General features: G+C 42.6%; 1 protein-coding gene across 1 annotated transcript in view; it reads right to left on the bottom strand.

The window, feature by feature from the left end:
• Positions 1–13,725, bottom strand: part of LOC143793096 (uncharacterized) — a 204,797-nt gene that overhangs the window by 39,770 nt on the left and 151,302 nt on the right. Inside the window, exon 13 of the mRNA XM_077279733.1 lies at positions 10,390–10,453. Within this exon, the coding sequence (XP_077135848.1) occupies positions 10,390–10,453 (64 nt within the window). The remainder of the gene's footprint in view (positions 1–10,389; positions 10,454–13,725) is intronic.

Raw genomic sequence — 13,725 nt, 5'->3', positions numbered from 1 at the left:
ATATGTGGGGGTAAACCACTGTTTGGGCGCACGGCAGGGCTCGGAAGGGAAGGCACGCCATTTGGCTTTTTGAATGGAAAATTAGCTCCAATCATTAGCGGACACCATGTCGCGTTTGGAGTGCCCCTGTGTGCCTAAACATTGGAGCTCCAGCACAAGTGACCCCATTTTGGAAACTAGACCTCCCAAGGAACTAATCTAGATGTGTGGTGAGCACTTTGAACCCCCAAGTGCTTCACAGAAGTTTATAACGCAGAGCCATGAAAATAAAAAAAAATTTTTCTTTTCTCAAAAATGATTTTTTAGCCCACAATTTTTTATTTTCCCAAGGGTAACAGGAGAAATTGGACCCCAAAAGTTGTTGTCCAGTTTCTCCTGAGTACGCTGATACCCCATATGTGGGGGTAAACCATTGTTTTGGCACACGTCGGGGTTCGGAAGGGAAGTAGTGACGTTTTGAAATGCAGACTTTGATGGAATGCTCTGCGGGCGTCAGGTTGCGTTTGCAGAGCCCCTGATGTGCCTAAACAGTAGGAACTCCCCACAAGTGACTCCATTTTGGAAACTAGACCCCCAAGGGAACTTATCTAGATGTGTGGTGAGCACTTTGAACCCCCAAGTGCTTCACAGAAGTTTATAACGCAGAGCCGTGAAAATAATAAACGTGTTTCCTTTCCTCAAAAATATTTTTTTAGCCCAGAATTTTTTATTTTTGCAAGAGTAACAGGAGAAATTGGACCCCAAAAGTTGTTGTCCAGTTTCTCCTGAGTACGATGATACCCCATATGTGGGGGTAAACCACTGTTTGGGCACATGCCGGGGCTCGGAAGGGAAGTAGTGACGTTTTGGAATGCAGACTTTGATGGAATGGTCTGCGGGCATCATGTTACGTTTGCAGAGCCCCTGATATGCCTAAACAGTAGAAACCCCCCACAAGTGACCCCATTTTTGAAACTAGACCCCCCAAGGAACTAATCTAGATGTGTGGTGAGCACTTTCAATCCCCAAGTGCTTCACAGAAGTTTACAACGCAGAGCCGTGAAAATAAAAAATCATTTTTCTTTCCTCAAAAAAGATGTTTTAGCAAGCAATTTTTTATTTTCACAAGGGTAACAGGAGAATTTGGACCCCAATATTTGTTGCCCAGTTTGTTGTGAGTATGCTGATACCCCATATGTGGGGGTAAACCACTGTTTGGGCACACGTCAGGGCTCGGAAGGGAAGTAGCGACGTTTTGGAATGCAGACTTTGATGGAATGGTCTGCGGGCATCATGTTACGTTTGCAGAGCCCCTGATATGCCTAAACAGTAGAAACCCCCCACAAGTGACCCCATTTTGGAAACTAGACCCCCCAAGGAACTAATCTAGATGTGTGGTGAGAACTTTCAATCCCCAAGTGCTTCACAGAAGTTTACAACGCAGAGCCGTGAAAATAAAAAATCATTTTTCTTTCCTCAAAAAAGATGTTTTAGCAAGCAATTTTTTATTTTCACAAGGGTAACAGGAGAATTTGGACCCCAATATTTGTTGCCCAGTTTGTTGTGAGTACGCTGATACCCCATATGTGGGGGTAAACCACTGTTTGGGCACACGTCAGGGCTCGGAAGGGAAGTAGTGACATTTGAAATGCAGACTTTGATGGAATGGTCTGCGGGCGTCACATTGCATTTGCAGAGCCCCTGATGTGCCTAAACAGTAGAAATACCCCACAAGTGACCCCATTTTGGAAACTAGACCCCCAAGGAACTAATCTAGATGTGTGGTGAGCACTTTCAACCCCCAAGTGCTTCACAGAAGTTTATAACGCAGAGCTGTGAAAATAAAAAATAATTGTTCTTTCCTCAAAAATTATGTTTTAGCAAGTAATTTTTTATTTTTGCAAGGGTAACAGGAGAAATTGGACCCCAACAGTTGTTGCCCAGTTTGTCCTGAGTACGCTGGTACCCCAAATGTGGGGGTAAACCACTGTTTGGGCGCACGTCGGGGCTTGGAAGGGCGGGAGCACCATTTGACTTTTTGAACGCAAGATTGACTGGAATCAATGGTGGCGCCATGTTGCGTTTGGAGACCCCTGATGTGCCTAAACAGTGGAAACCCCTCAATTCTAACTTCAACACTAACCCCAACACACCCCTAATCCTAATCCCAACTGTAGCCATAACCCTAATCACAACCCTAACCCCAACACACCCCTAACCACAACCCTAACCGCAACACACCCGTAACCCTAATTCCAACCCTAATCCTAACCCTAATCCCAACCGTAACCCTAATCCCAACCCTAACCACAACTGTAACCCCAACACACCCCTAACCCTATCCGTAACCCTAACCACAAGCCTAATCTTAACCCTATTTCAAACCCTAGCCCTAATTCCAACCCTAACTCTAATTCCAACCCTAACCCTAAGGCTATGTGCCCACGTTGCGGATTCGTGTGAGATTTTTCCGCACGATTTTTGAAAAATCTGCAGGTAAAAGGCACTGCGTTTTACCTGCGGATTTACAGCAGATTTCCAGTGTTTTTTTGTGCGGATTTCACCTGCGGATTCCTATTGAGGAACAGGTGTAAAACGCTGCGGAATCCGCACAAAGAATTGACATGCTGCGGAAAATACAACGCAGCGTTTCTGCACGGAATTTTCCGCACCATGGGCACAGCGGATTTGGTTTTCCTTAGGTGTACATGGTACTGTAAACCTGATGGAAAACTGCTTCGAATTCGCAGCGGCCAATCCGCTGCGGATCCGTGGCCGATCCGCTGTGGATCCGCGGCCGATCCGCTGCGGATCCGCTGCGGATCCGCTGCGGATCCGCGGCCGATCCGCTGCCGATCCGCTGCCGATCCGCTGCCGATCCGCTGCCGATCCGCTGCGTATCCGCTGCCGATCCGCTGCGGATCCGCGGCCGATCCGCTGCCGATCCGCGGCCGATCCGCTCTGTGTGCACATGCCATAACCCTACCCCTAACCCTACCCGTAACCCTAACCCTACCCCTAACCCTACCCCTAGTTCTAACCCTAGTTCTAACCCTAACCCTATTGGAAAAAGAAAAAAAAAATTTTCTTTATTTTATTATTGTCCCTATGGGGGTGATAAAGGGGGGGGGTTATTTATTATTTTTTTTATTTTGATCGCTGTGATAGAACCTACCACAGCGATCAAAATGTACTTGTAAGGAATCTGCCGACTGGCAGATTCGGCGGGCGCACTGAGCATGCGCCCGCCATTTTCCAAGATGGTGGCGCCCAGCGAGGAGACGGCCGGACACCGGGAGGATCGGTAAGTATGAAGGGGTGGTGGGGGGGTGGATCGGAGCACAGGGGGGGGTGATCGGAGCACAGGGGGGGGGATCTGAGCAAAGAGGGAGCGGACAGGAGGACGGGGGAGCCGGCAGGCGGACGGAGGAGACCGGACCCCATAACGGAGGACTGGGGGGGCGATCGGTGGGTGTGGGGGGGGCACTTGAGTATTTCCAGCCATGGCCGATGATATTGCAGCATCGGCCATGGCTGGATTGTAATATTTCACCAGTTTTTTAGGTGAAATATTACAAATCGCTCTGATTGGCAGTTTCACTTTCAACAGCCAATCAGAGCGATCGTAGCCACGGGGGGGTGAAGCCACCCCCCCCTGGGCTGAAGCACCACTCCCCCTGTCTCTGCAGATCGGGTAAAATCGGAGTTAACCCTTTCACCCGATCTGCAGGGACGCGATCATTCCATGACGCATACGCTGCGTCATAGGTCGCATTGGCACCGACTTTCATGACGCAGCGTATGCGTCAAAGGTCGTGAAGGGGTTAATAGTCTCCTATGGAGATTTGAAGCTGCTATCTTCTGATCGCTAGTAGTATACATAGCACTACAAGATACAGTGAAAATCACGATCTCTTACAAATCCAAGATAAAATACTAGGAAGAAATTAGTGCAAATAGGGTCTTATCTGACATGCAATTATAGATCATAATCAGATTCTACTAACCTGATTTATGATTTAAAAATCATTTTAAAATCATTTGTACAGCTGCTGCGGTTCCACAGGCTACAAAACTGACAAGTATGAAGATAGGAATTATTTGTGAATGTCTCTCGCTCCGATGAGTATGGAAGACGTCAAATCTCAGCGATTTATTCAAACATGTGGTTTTTCTTCTATTCAATGCTTTTCAAAGTGTCAAGCACTTCTTCCTCAGGAAATGAGCACATATCTTTGAGACATCCACAAATTATTCGATCTCTTATGAATTTCAGCCACGGATTCATAATGAAAACCAAATAGTGGATTTTCAGTATTGCGATTTGCTGCAAATGTATCTGACGAGAATCAAATTTTGGGGGAAAATTTGTCAAACCCGGCAAATTCAAATTTCAAAAGATCCTTTTATTTCTCATAACTTGCATTCCCTGCCAAGTGGATATGATGATATGTTTTTGAGCTGGTCAGGAGAAATACTTGTTTGCTGGTAATTATAGTCTATGGTCAACAACTAAACTAAAATAGAGTATTGACATCTTGGCAATTGTTAATTGATTATTATATTTTTGTGGTACCAATGAGTACCAGGATGAATAAAAATAAAGGTAAAATAATAGTCAATCTAATTAACTAGTTTCTCCTCTATGTAGCACTGCCTTCTAGTGATTAACATACGGTGAACCCAGATAGCAAAGTACAAAGATTTGTATCTAATTTATGAAAAGTGTAATTTTTATGTGTTCACTACAATTAGAAATTCTTTTTTAAATTATTAATTTTCCAGATAAGTTTTGAGTTAGGAGGTGCCCCATTCCGCAGTTCCCTACTATTGGGGCCTTCCTTCTCCTTTTCTCATCCCGTTGTTGGTATTTGTTGTGCCGTCCACTGGAGCTACCCTTGTGGTCGTGACACCGTGTTAAGAGGGAATTGAATTTTATAGTAATGTACAAGAATGTTTTATTGTTATAGGTCTTATATATAAATCAGTATTTTATCCAGGGGAACCAAAGGGATACAGTTACCAGTATTCAGGGTAAGATATAGTTAAAAGCTTGGGAATAGCCCACATGTTGGAAAAGGTTAGATCAGATAAAAAGGAAAGCACTTTCTAGTTCAAGAGAGAGTCAGAAAATCTCAGACAGTGTGAGGAGTGACAGGTTCAAGGTCAGCAGATGCATAGGCAGTGAACTGTCCTATCAGTCTCATGTCTCCCAAACAGTAGGAGGACACATCTGAGGTTTTGAACAAATCCTGGGGCGATCCATGGTCTATGGCCCAGAAGAGGCAACAGATTCCATTGATCTTTCTCCCCTAAGTGGAAGAGGTCAGTCAGGTTACAACAAGAGGGAATATGGTGGGCCTCATTAAAATTGTAATGCTAGATAGGAAGTCCCTGGTTACAACAGAAGCTTTTGAGGTAGGGGCAGTTGGGGCAGAATGGAGGCAAGAACTAATAGTACACTGGGGAAAAGGAACACCAACTGTTTCGCCTCATTCTGTATGCTGCAGCTGAATGTAGCCAAATTACACAGTAAAGCCAAACCTGTTGAACCAGACCAAATGTCTCTTGTAGTATGAGTAGCTGTTTCCGGTCCTAAGTATGAGGAGGTGAAAAGGACTCTCGAACAACAAGTGAGTACAGAACAAAACCCACAGCACAACACACATATGTCAGGTTCCTGTTTAGAAGAAGGGTTTCAGGGTGAAGAGAATTCAGAACTGTCCCTCAGCACCGGACCTGGGCCCCCCTTCACACATACAATTGAAGTGTTAAGAACTCTGGGCATGACAGAGCCCTTTGAGAATCCTCTTCCGCTCAAGGTTTTTTCCCAGCCCAGCACCAGCCTCTTTAGCTTGATTGATCGCTCACTGTTTATGTGAAATCAAAGAGGCTGGCGCTGGGTTGGAAAACAATCTGCGCTGGGAGAGGATTCTGAAAGTACTCTGTCATGTGCAGAGTACTTAACATGCTAATTGTATGAGTGAAGGGGGGCCCAGTCCTGGTGTTGTGGGACAGTTCTGACTTCTCTGTCACATCCAGAGAGCATAAAGATTTATTTGCATATGTATTGAAATACTAATTTCTCGGTAATGCAGCAACAGACAGAAGATATAAATGTATTGATGTATTTAGCTTTCAAAGATCTGCATGTCATCTGAGAGAAACGGATCACGCTGTGTTAACACACGGATCAAGCTTTGGTCAGAGTTTGATCATAGCATCATTTGCATAATCGACCCGATTCGCTTGGATGAGTGAATCTACGGCTGTCTGCACCTGCCCTTATTCCGACAGGGTTAATGGAACAGCTACACTCATCATAACAAAGCAGCATAAAATACAAAGAAATTAATTATTTATGGCAAACTGCCTACAAACACCACTTACTGAACATTCTAGGAATTACATTATTGTGAAGCAAATTACAAATTATTTCTTTAAAAATGTGTTTACCAAAATCTCTCTCAATAAATACACTAACAACTTAGTATTGGAAGCAAAATTACCCTTCACTTCTATGAAAACAAAAAGGAAGACACGTATGGGAATGTTTCCTCTCCTAACACACAGATCCTGTCAACATTAAAGCTAATGAATTAGAATAAAGAAAGGGTCATAGCCTTTATGACGACCACATGCTTCAGTAGGAAGAAACGTGACTTATAAGATCAATGCTCCTGGTTACTAAATTCCCCAGCTAGTCTAGTTTGTCAGTCCTTACAAAAAGTCTGATGTTTAACCTTTAACAGCATTTACGTTTTCCTATATAAAGCTATTGTTCTGCATGTGCCTATATTTTCCACTGCCAACATTTTCATACTTTCTAATGTTCTTTCTTGGTACTTTTTAATATAATCAATAAAATAGAACAAGAAAATAAAGAAGATTTAGAATAAAGGTTTGCAACTTTGACAAGTTAGAGATTTATAAACTGAAACCTATAACCCAGAACAGGGTAATAAGTACCCTCCGGCCTCTACCCCAAAAAATAAAAAAGCTCCATCGCACACATTGCTAAAGATTGCATATGCAAGAAAATGGGCTCTGAAACCAAGGCTTATCTGTCAAAGAAAGTGTGCTTCCTGGCTTATAAGATGGACAAGCCATAAGCGATATCAGCTTTTACAATTTTTTTGCATTTTGTGTTTTACCTAACAAAGTCTATGAGTATTATTAACCCCTTAAGGACCAAGCCACTTTCTGCGATAATGACCAAGCCTCATTTTTTAAATCTGACCACAGTCAGTTTATGAGGTAATAACTCTGAAACACTTCAACGAATACCACTGACTCTGAGAAAGTTTTTTGTGACATATTGTACTTCATGATAGTGGTAAAATTTGGTCGATATGACTTTAGCATTTATTTGTGAAAATATCAGAAATTTGGCGCAACTGTTGAAAATTTCACAATTTTCACATTTTTAATTCTCATGCCCTTTAACCAGAGAGTTATGTCACACAACATAGTTAATAAATAAGATTTTCCACATGTCTCCTTTACAACAGCACAATTTTGGAAACCTAAATTTTATTGTAAGGAAGTTAGAAGGGTTAAAAATTACAAAACCATTTTTTTTCAGGGACCACATCGCAATTGAAGAGACTTTGGGGGGATCTATATGGCAGAAAATAACTAAAAGCAACACCATTCTAAAAATGTCAAAGTCCTCAAAACCACATTCAAGAAGTTCATTAAACGTTTAGGTGCTTCACAGAAATTAATGCAAAGCGGAAGGAATAAATGAACATTTTACTTTTTTCCCCAAAATTTTACCTTCGCCCTAAATGAAGCACAAAGTTTATTGTGCAACTTATCCTGAATGTGCTGATACCCCATATATGGGGGAAAACTACTATTTGGCACATGGCATGGCTCAGAAGGCAGGGAGCACCGTTTGACTTTTTGAACGCAAAATTGGCTGAAAACGAGAGCATATGCCATATCGAATTTGGAGAGTCCTTGATGTGCCTAAACAGTGGAAACCACCCACAAATGACTCTATTTTGGAAACTAGACCTTTCAAAGAATGTATCCAGATGTGTGGTGAGCACCTTCTGCTTCACAGAAGTTTATAACGCAGAGCCATGAAAACAAAAATTCAAATGTTTCCCTCAAAAATGTTCTTTTAACCCCAATTTCTTTTATTTTTACAATAGTAACAGGAGAAAATGGACCCACAAATTTGTTGTGCAATTTCTCCTGAGTGCGTCAATACCCCATATGTGGTTGAAAACAACTTTTGAGGCACAGTGCAAAGCTCAGAAGGGAAGAAGCGCTATACTGGAGTTCAAATTTTCCAGGAATAGTTTGAGGGTGCCATGTCACATTGGCTGAGCCACTGAGGTGCCAGAAAAGCAGACCCCCCTATAATTGACACAATTTTATGAACTACACTTCTCAATGACTTCTCAATCTAGGGGTGCAGTAGTAAGTGGAAGCAGTGATGCCTCTGAAGAGCCCTTGTGGGATGTGACCATAGTGAAGAAACACTGCCATCTGCTGCCCGGGCGAAATCAGGTGGAACCCATTTGTACCAGGAGAATTGCAGGGAAGCAGCTTCATCTGCTAGACACAGGATAAAAAAGCCCTGCGCGCCAAAGCACAGAGTCGGCGCCATGAGAGAGGAGCAGACACAGACCAGGGTTGGCTCTGCGGCCACAGGCTTCAGTGGGAAGTCTGCACCCCCAGGGTGCTGATCACCACCTGACAAGGTTCAGACCAGGTTTGGTAAGACCCAGAGTTTCGACTGCTCCAGTAAAGACCAGGAACTGCACCCTCCGCTGGTCAAGACCCAGAAACCAGATGTCGCCTGTCAAGATCCGATCCCCATTCCTCTCCACTCTAAGCCCAGCAGTCAAGCTGTGAAGATCTGTGTGGAGACAACGATTAAAGAGACACGTCTGTGATTGCAGAAGGACAGCATGAGGGAGCAGAGCTGTCATGTCCAGTTTCTCACATACGGTCCCGGGGTTGGCTGGGGTCAGGACAACTAGTTGGAAGGGGCCGGTTGGTGTGTGGAAGGCTCAGCACACTGTAATATACTTCATCAGAAAGACTCGCAGCCTAGCGGTAATACCCGTTGACCCCCGCAAGGGCCAGAGTTCAAGAGAGAGAATCTATTTGATAATTCCTGTGAATGGGGTTACAACATTTGTGAAGAGATCATTAGTGAAGAACTTTTGTTGTTAATTTACTCATATTAGTATTTGGTTTACTGTTTGATTTGCCTTGTTATTATCACTAACTGTCAAGAATAACTGTCAATTACTATTGTATTTAAACAGAATTATATCATTCACTGACTGTTTAATGCATTAAAATCTGTGTACTGCATCCGGTCATTACATTTGGTGTAGTTGGCAAGATGCAACTCTAGGTAAAAAAAAAAAAAAAAAACACATAATTTTAAAGAGGCGGTCATCAATCTATAGAAGTGAACCGCTCCCCAGACTTGTATCTTCCTACTTGTCAGTGTTGTGATGCACTTGACGGTTTGTACCAGTATCATCATTGCACCACTGGCTCAAACTGTAGACTCTCCAATGCTGCAAGCATATGCAGTTTTCCTGGAGCAGACATAAACCGAAGAGGGAACCTGAACAAGAACAATATATAGGCCCTTTGCAGTCCAATAGCTCATCATAATGCACAATGCCACCTACATTAGCGGTAGAAGCGGGACCCTCTGCTTTTTGGATCCTTGTGTGCACCAATGGTATACCCACCATGCAGCTTTGCCTCTGCAGTATCAGAGGAGTGCAGTGGGATTGTAGCCAACTTTATCAGTAGCCAACAGTGCACTCCAGCTTCAGAGCAGCGCTTACAAGCTCTATTTTAACTTTTATTGTCTACTGAATGTTGTCTAGGAAATCTAGGAATGATGGTTGGTGACATAGGCAACGAGCAGCAAGCAAATAAAATACTTACGGTAGTTCATGAAAACTGAGGATTCTTAATGACAAGTAAATTGCAAAGTCACTTGTTTTACAAGCATTTTGCAATTTTACCATGTTAGAAGATTAGCATAACTCTTTAAAAATAACTTTGGAATAAAAATTAATAAAGTCATTTTAATTTTACTTTGTTTTGATAATTGTTTGCAAATCGTTTTCCTGTGTTTCAGCCTATGCTGAATGCAAACGAACATGAACTAAATTGACCTACGGCACTTCTGTGATGAGCAGAGGGTAGCTGTTCTGCCAGGAGGGGTATGCATGTTCCTCCAAATCCCAAAATGGATCCATAAAATGATAAGATGGACATCCTCATGACTCAGCCTAAATTGCGCAAGTTACTGTAGTCATATGAAACGTCAGCAGCAGTTGACACATCAAGTAACAGAGGCAATCACCGGTGTAACATTGTGCCATCGATATAACTTGGTTCTCCCCATAGATTTATTACCTGCACAGTCCAAATCACAATGAGTCCTCCTGTCTCTTAATGAGAAGGTTGATGGTCCTGCAGTCTACAAAACATTAAAGTGAGAGTAAATGAAGGTCATTCGTCACAGGAGAAATAGGCTGCTGAAGGCAGTTGTAACCAACGTCATGACAATGATATGTAGACTGCAGAAAGGCGCTCTGCCATTTAGACTTCATTTCATGCAGTAATCTGTCACTTTTATTGGGACTACCGTAATTGTCTAACGGTGGCCACCTTAATTGCTGCATAAGATGGTTCTGCCAGTAGTGAGACGATCATTCTAATGCACCCGTATGACAATTGCCATCCCGTGATTCTTCTTTTTGGTTATTGATGACACATGCACATCATAAATTGTATCATATACATATTGCGTTCATTTTTCTTTGTTACACGTGTGGCACAAATAAGATGTTACCTTTCTTCTGTTAGTGAGCACAATTACGGCAGTAGTAAATTTATAAAGTTTCTTTATGCTTTACAACTTTTTTTTTACAATAAGCACAGTATAATATTCGTTTTTGTGATGCCATTTTCTGAGATACGGACATTTTACAATTTGCTATTAATGGATTCGTATGAGAACTTATTTTTTTGTGTTACAAGATGTAGTTATTAGTTATTAGTAGTGATGAGCGAGTGTACTCGTTGCTCGGGTTTTCCCGCTCGGGTGACCTCCGAGTATTTTTTAGTGCTTGGAGATTTAGTTTTCATCCCGGCAGCTGAATGATTTACAGCTAGTAGCCAGGCTGAGTATATGTGGGGGTTGCCTGGTTGCTAGGGAATCCCCACATGTAATCAAGCAGGCTAGTAGCTGTAAATCATTAGCTGCCGCGATGAAAACTATATCTCTGAGCAGTCATAAATACTCGGAGGTCACCCGAGCCTGCTTGGGAAAACCCGGGCAACAAGTACACTCGCTCATCACTAGTTATTAGTGTAGTTATTAGTGATTCTATTTTCTGGTAAATATAACATTTTGATAACTTTTTATTAAATGTTTTTGATGGTGGAATGCCCAAAAGAAATAATTTGTGGATTCTGGATTTTCATTCTGCATGTCGACATAATAAGGACAATAACCAATTTATATAGTTTTTCATGTTGTACTTATCTCACTTAGAATATATAATTTTTTAAAATAAATCAATTTGGGGGGTTTCATATTCCAAGGCCCATAACGTTTATCTTTGTTTTTCAATAGACAGAGTTGTGTAATGGCTAACTTTTTGCAGGACAATTTTATAAATTTTTGTTACACATCGTAATAATAGTTATTATTATTACAACATGCACCCATCAGAATAACAGCATTTTATAGCACGGGTCAATACAATTACAGTGCTATCCAATTTATGTCATTTTTAAAAATGTTACTACTTTTGCAGAAGAAAATACGTTTTTAACAAATACAGCGGGTGAAATAAGTATTGAACACGTCACCAATTTTCTAAATAAATATATTTCTAAAGGTTCTATTAATGTGAAATTTTTACCAGATCTCTTTAACAACCCATCCAATTCACACAGGCAAAGAAATTAAACCATTAATTAAAGGGAACCTGTCACCACGTTTTTGGAAGATGGGATAAAAATAGCGTTAAATAGGGGCAGAGGTGTGCGTTACATTAGTGTGTGTGTTATGCGTTTATTACCCACCTAAGTTGCCGAAATAACTTTGCAAAGTCTCCGTTTTCGCCTGTCAATCAGGCTGGTCAGGTCGCATGGGCGTTGTCTTCCCCCAGATTTGGCGTAGTTTTCCGTTGGTGGCGTAGTGGTGTGCGCATGCCCAAAGTCCGGAATCCTCTTCCAGGGGATTTAAAATAGCGCGGTGTTCGTTATTGCATTGGTGATCGGTGGGCGCGGCCATCTTCCTTTGGCCGCGCGTGCGCAGAAGCGGCGCTCTGCTGGCCGCGGCTTCAGGAAAATGGCCGCCGCGATATCCATCTGCGCACGCGCGGCATCCCGCGGCCATTTTCCTGAAGCCGCGGCCAGCAGAGCGCCGCTTCTGCGCACGCGCGGCCAAAGGAAGATGGCCGCGCCCACCGATCACCAATGCAATAACGAACACCGCGCTATTTTAAATCCCCTGGAAGAGGATTCCGGACTTTGGGCATGCGCACACCACTACGCCACCAACGGAAAACTACGCCAAATCTGGGTGAAGACACCACGCCCATGTGACCTGACCAGCCTGATTGACAGGCGAAAACGGAGACTTTGCAAAGTTATTTCGGCAACTTAGGTGGGTAATAAACGCATAACACACACACTAATGTAACGCCCACCTCTGCCCCTATTTAACGCTATTTTTATCCCATCTTCCAAAAACGTGGTGACAGGTTCCCTTTAAGTTATGTGTAATAATGAGACACAGTAAAAAATGAAGGAACAGATGAAGAAAGATAGGTGCAAAAAAACACTGAAAAATAATGACACCAGCTGAAATCTAATATATATATATATTGATGCGAACAACTGGCTAAGACGATGGTGCAGACAACAAGGATTCGGATTCCTGGACCATGGTGTGAATTACTTGTACGATGGACTCCTCGCCAGAGACGGACTACACCTCAACAAACCTGGGAAACACACATTTGCCAGAAGACTCGCTACACTCATCACGAGGGCGTTAAACTAGAAGAAGAGGGGACGGGAAGAAAAACATTAGACTCGAACAAAGAAGACCCAGGAAAACATACTCAGAAGGGAGGTAAGAACATTTCTAAAACAATCCACAGCGAGGAGATTGGAACAAAACAAAATCCTCTAAACTGCATGCTCGCAAATGCCAGAAGCCTGACAAACAAGATGGAAGAACTAGAAGCAGAAATATCTACAGGTAACTTTGACATAGTGGGAATAACCGAGACATGGTTAGATGAAAGCTATGACTGGGCAGTTAACTTACAGGGTTACAGTCTGTTTAGAAAGGATCGTAAAAATCGGAGAGGAGGAGGGGTTTGTCTCTATGTAAAGTCTTGTCTAAAGTCCACTTTAAGGGAGGATATTAGCGAAGGGAATGAGGATGTCGAGTCCATATGGGTCGAAATTAATGGAGGGAAAAATGGTAACAAAATTCTCATTGGGGTCTGTTACAAACCCCCAAATATAACAGAAATCATGGAAAGTCTACTTCTAAAGCAGATAGATGAAGCTGCAACCCATAATGAGGTCCTGGTTATGGGGGACTTTAACTACCCGGATATTAACTGGGAAACAGAAACCTGTGAAACCCATAAAGGCAACAGGTTTCTGCTAATAACCAAGAAAAATTATCTTTCACAATTGGTGCAGAATCCAACCAGAGGA

Source organism: Ranitomeya variabilis, chromosome 1 (genome assembly GCF_051348905.1).
Source record: "Ranitomeya variabilis isolate aRanVar5 chromosome 1, aRanVar5.hap1, whole genome shotgun sequence".
Lineage (NCBI taxonomy): Eukaryota > Metazoa > Chordata > Amphibia > Anura > Dendrobatidae > Ranitomeya > Ranitomeya variabilis.
The sequence above is the reverse complement of the archived record's forward strand: the minus strand, read 5'-3'. Positions and strand labels throughout refer to the sequence as shown.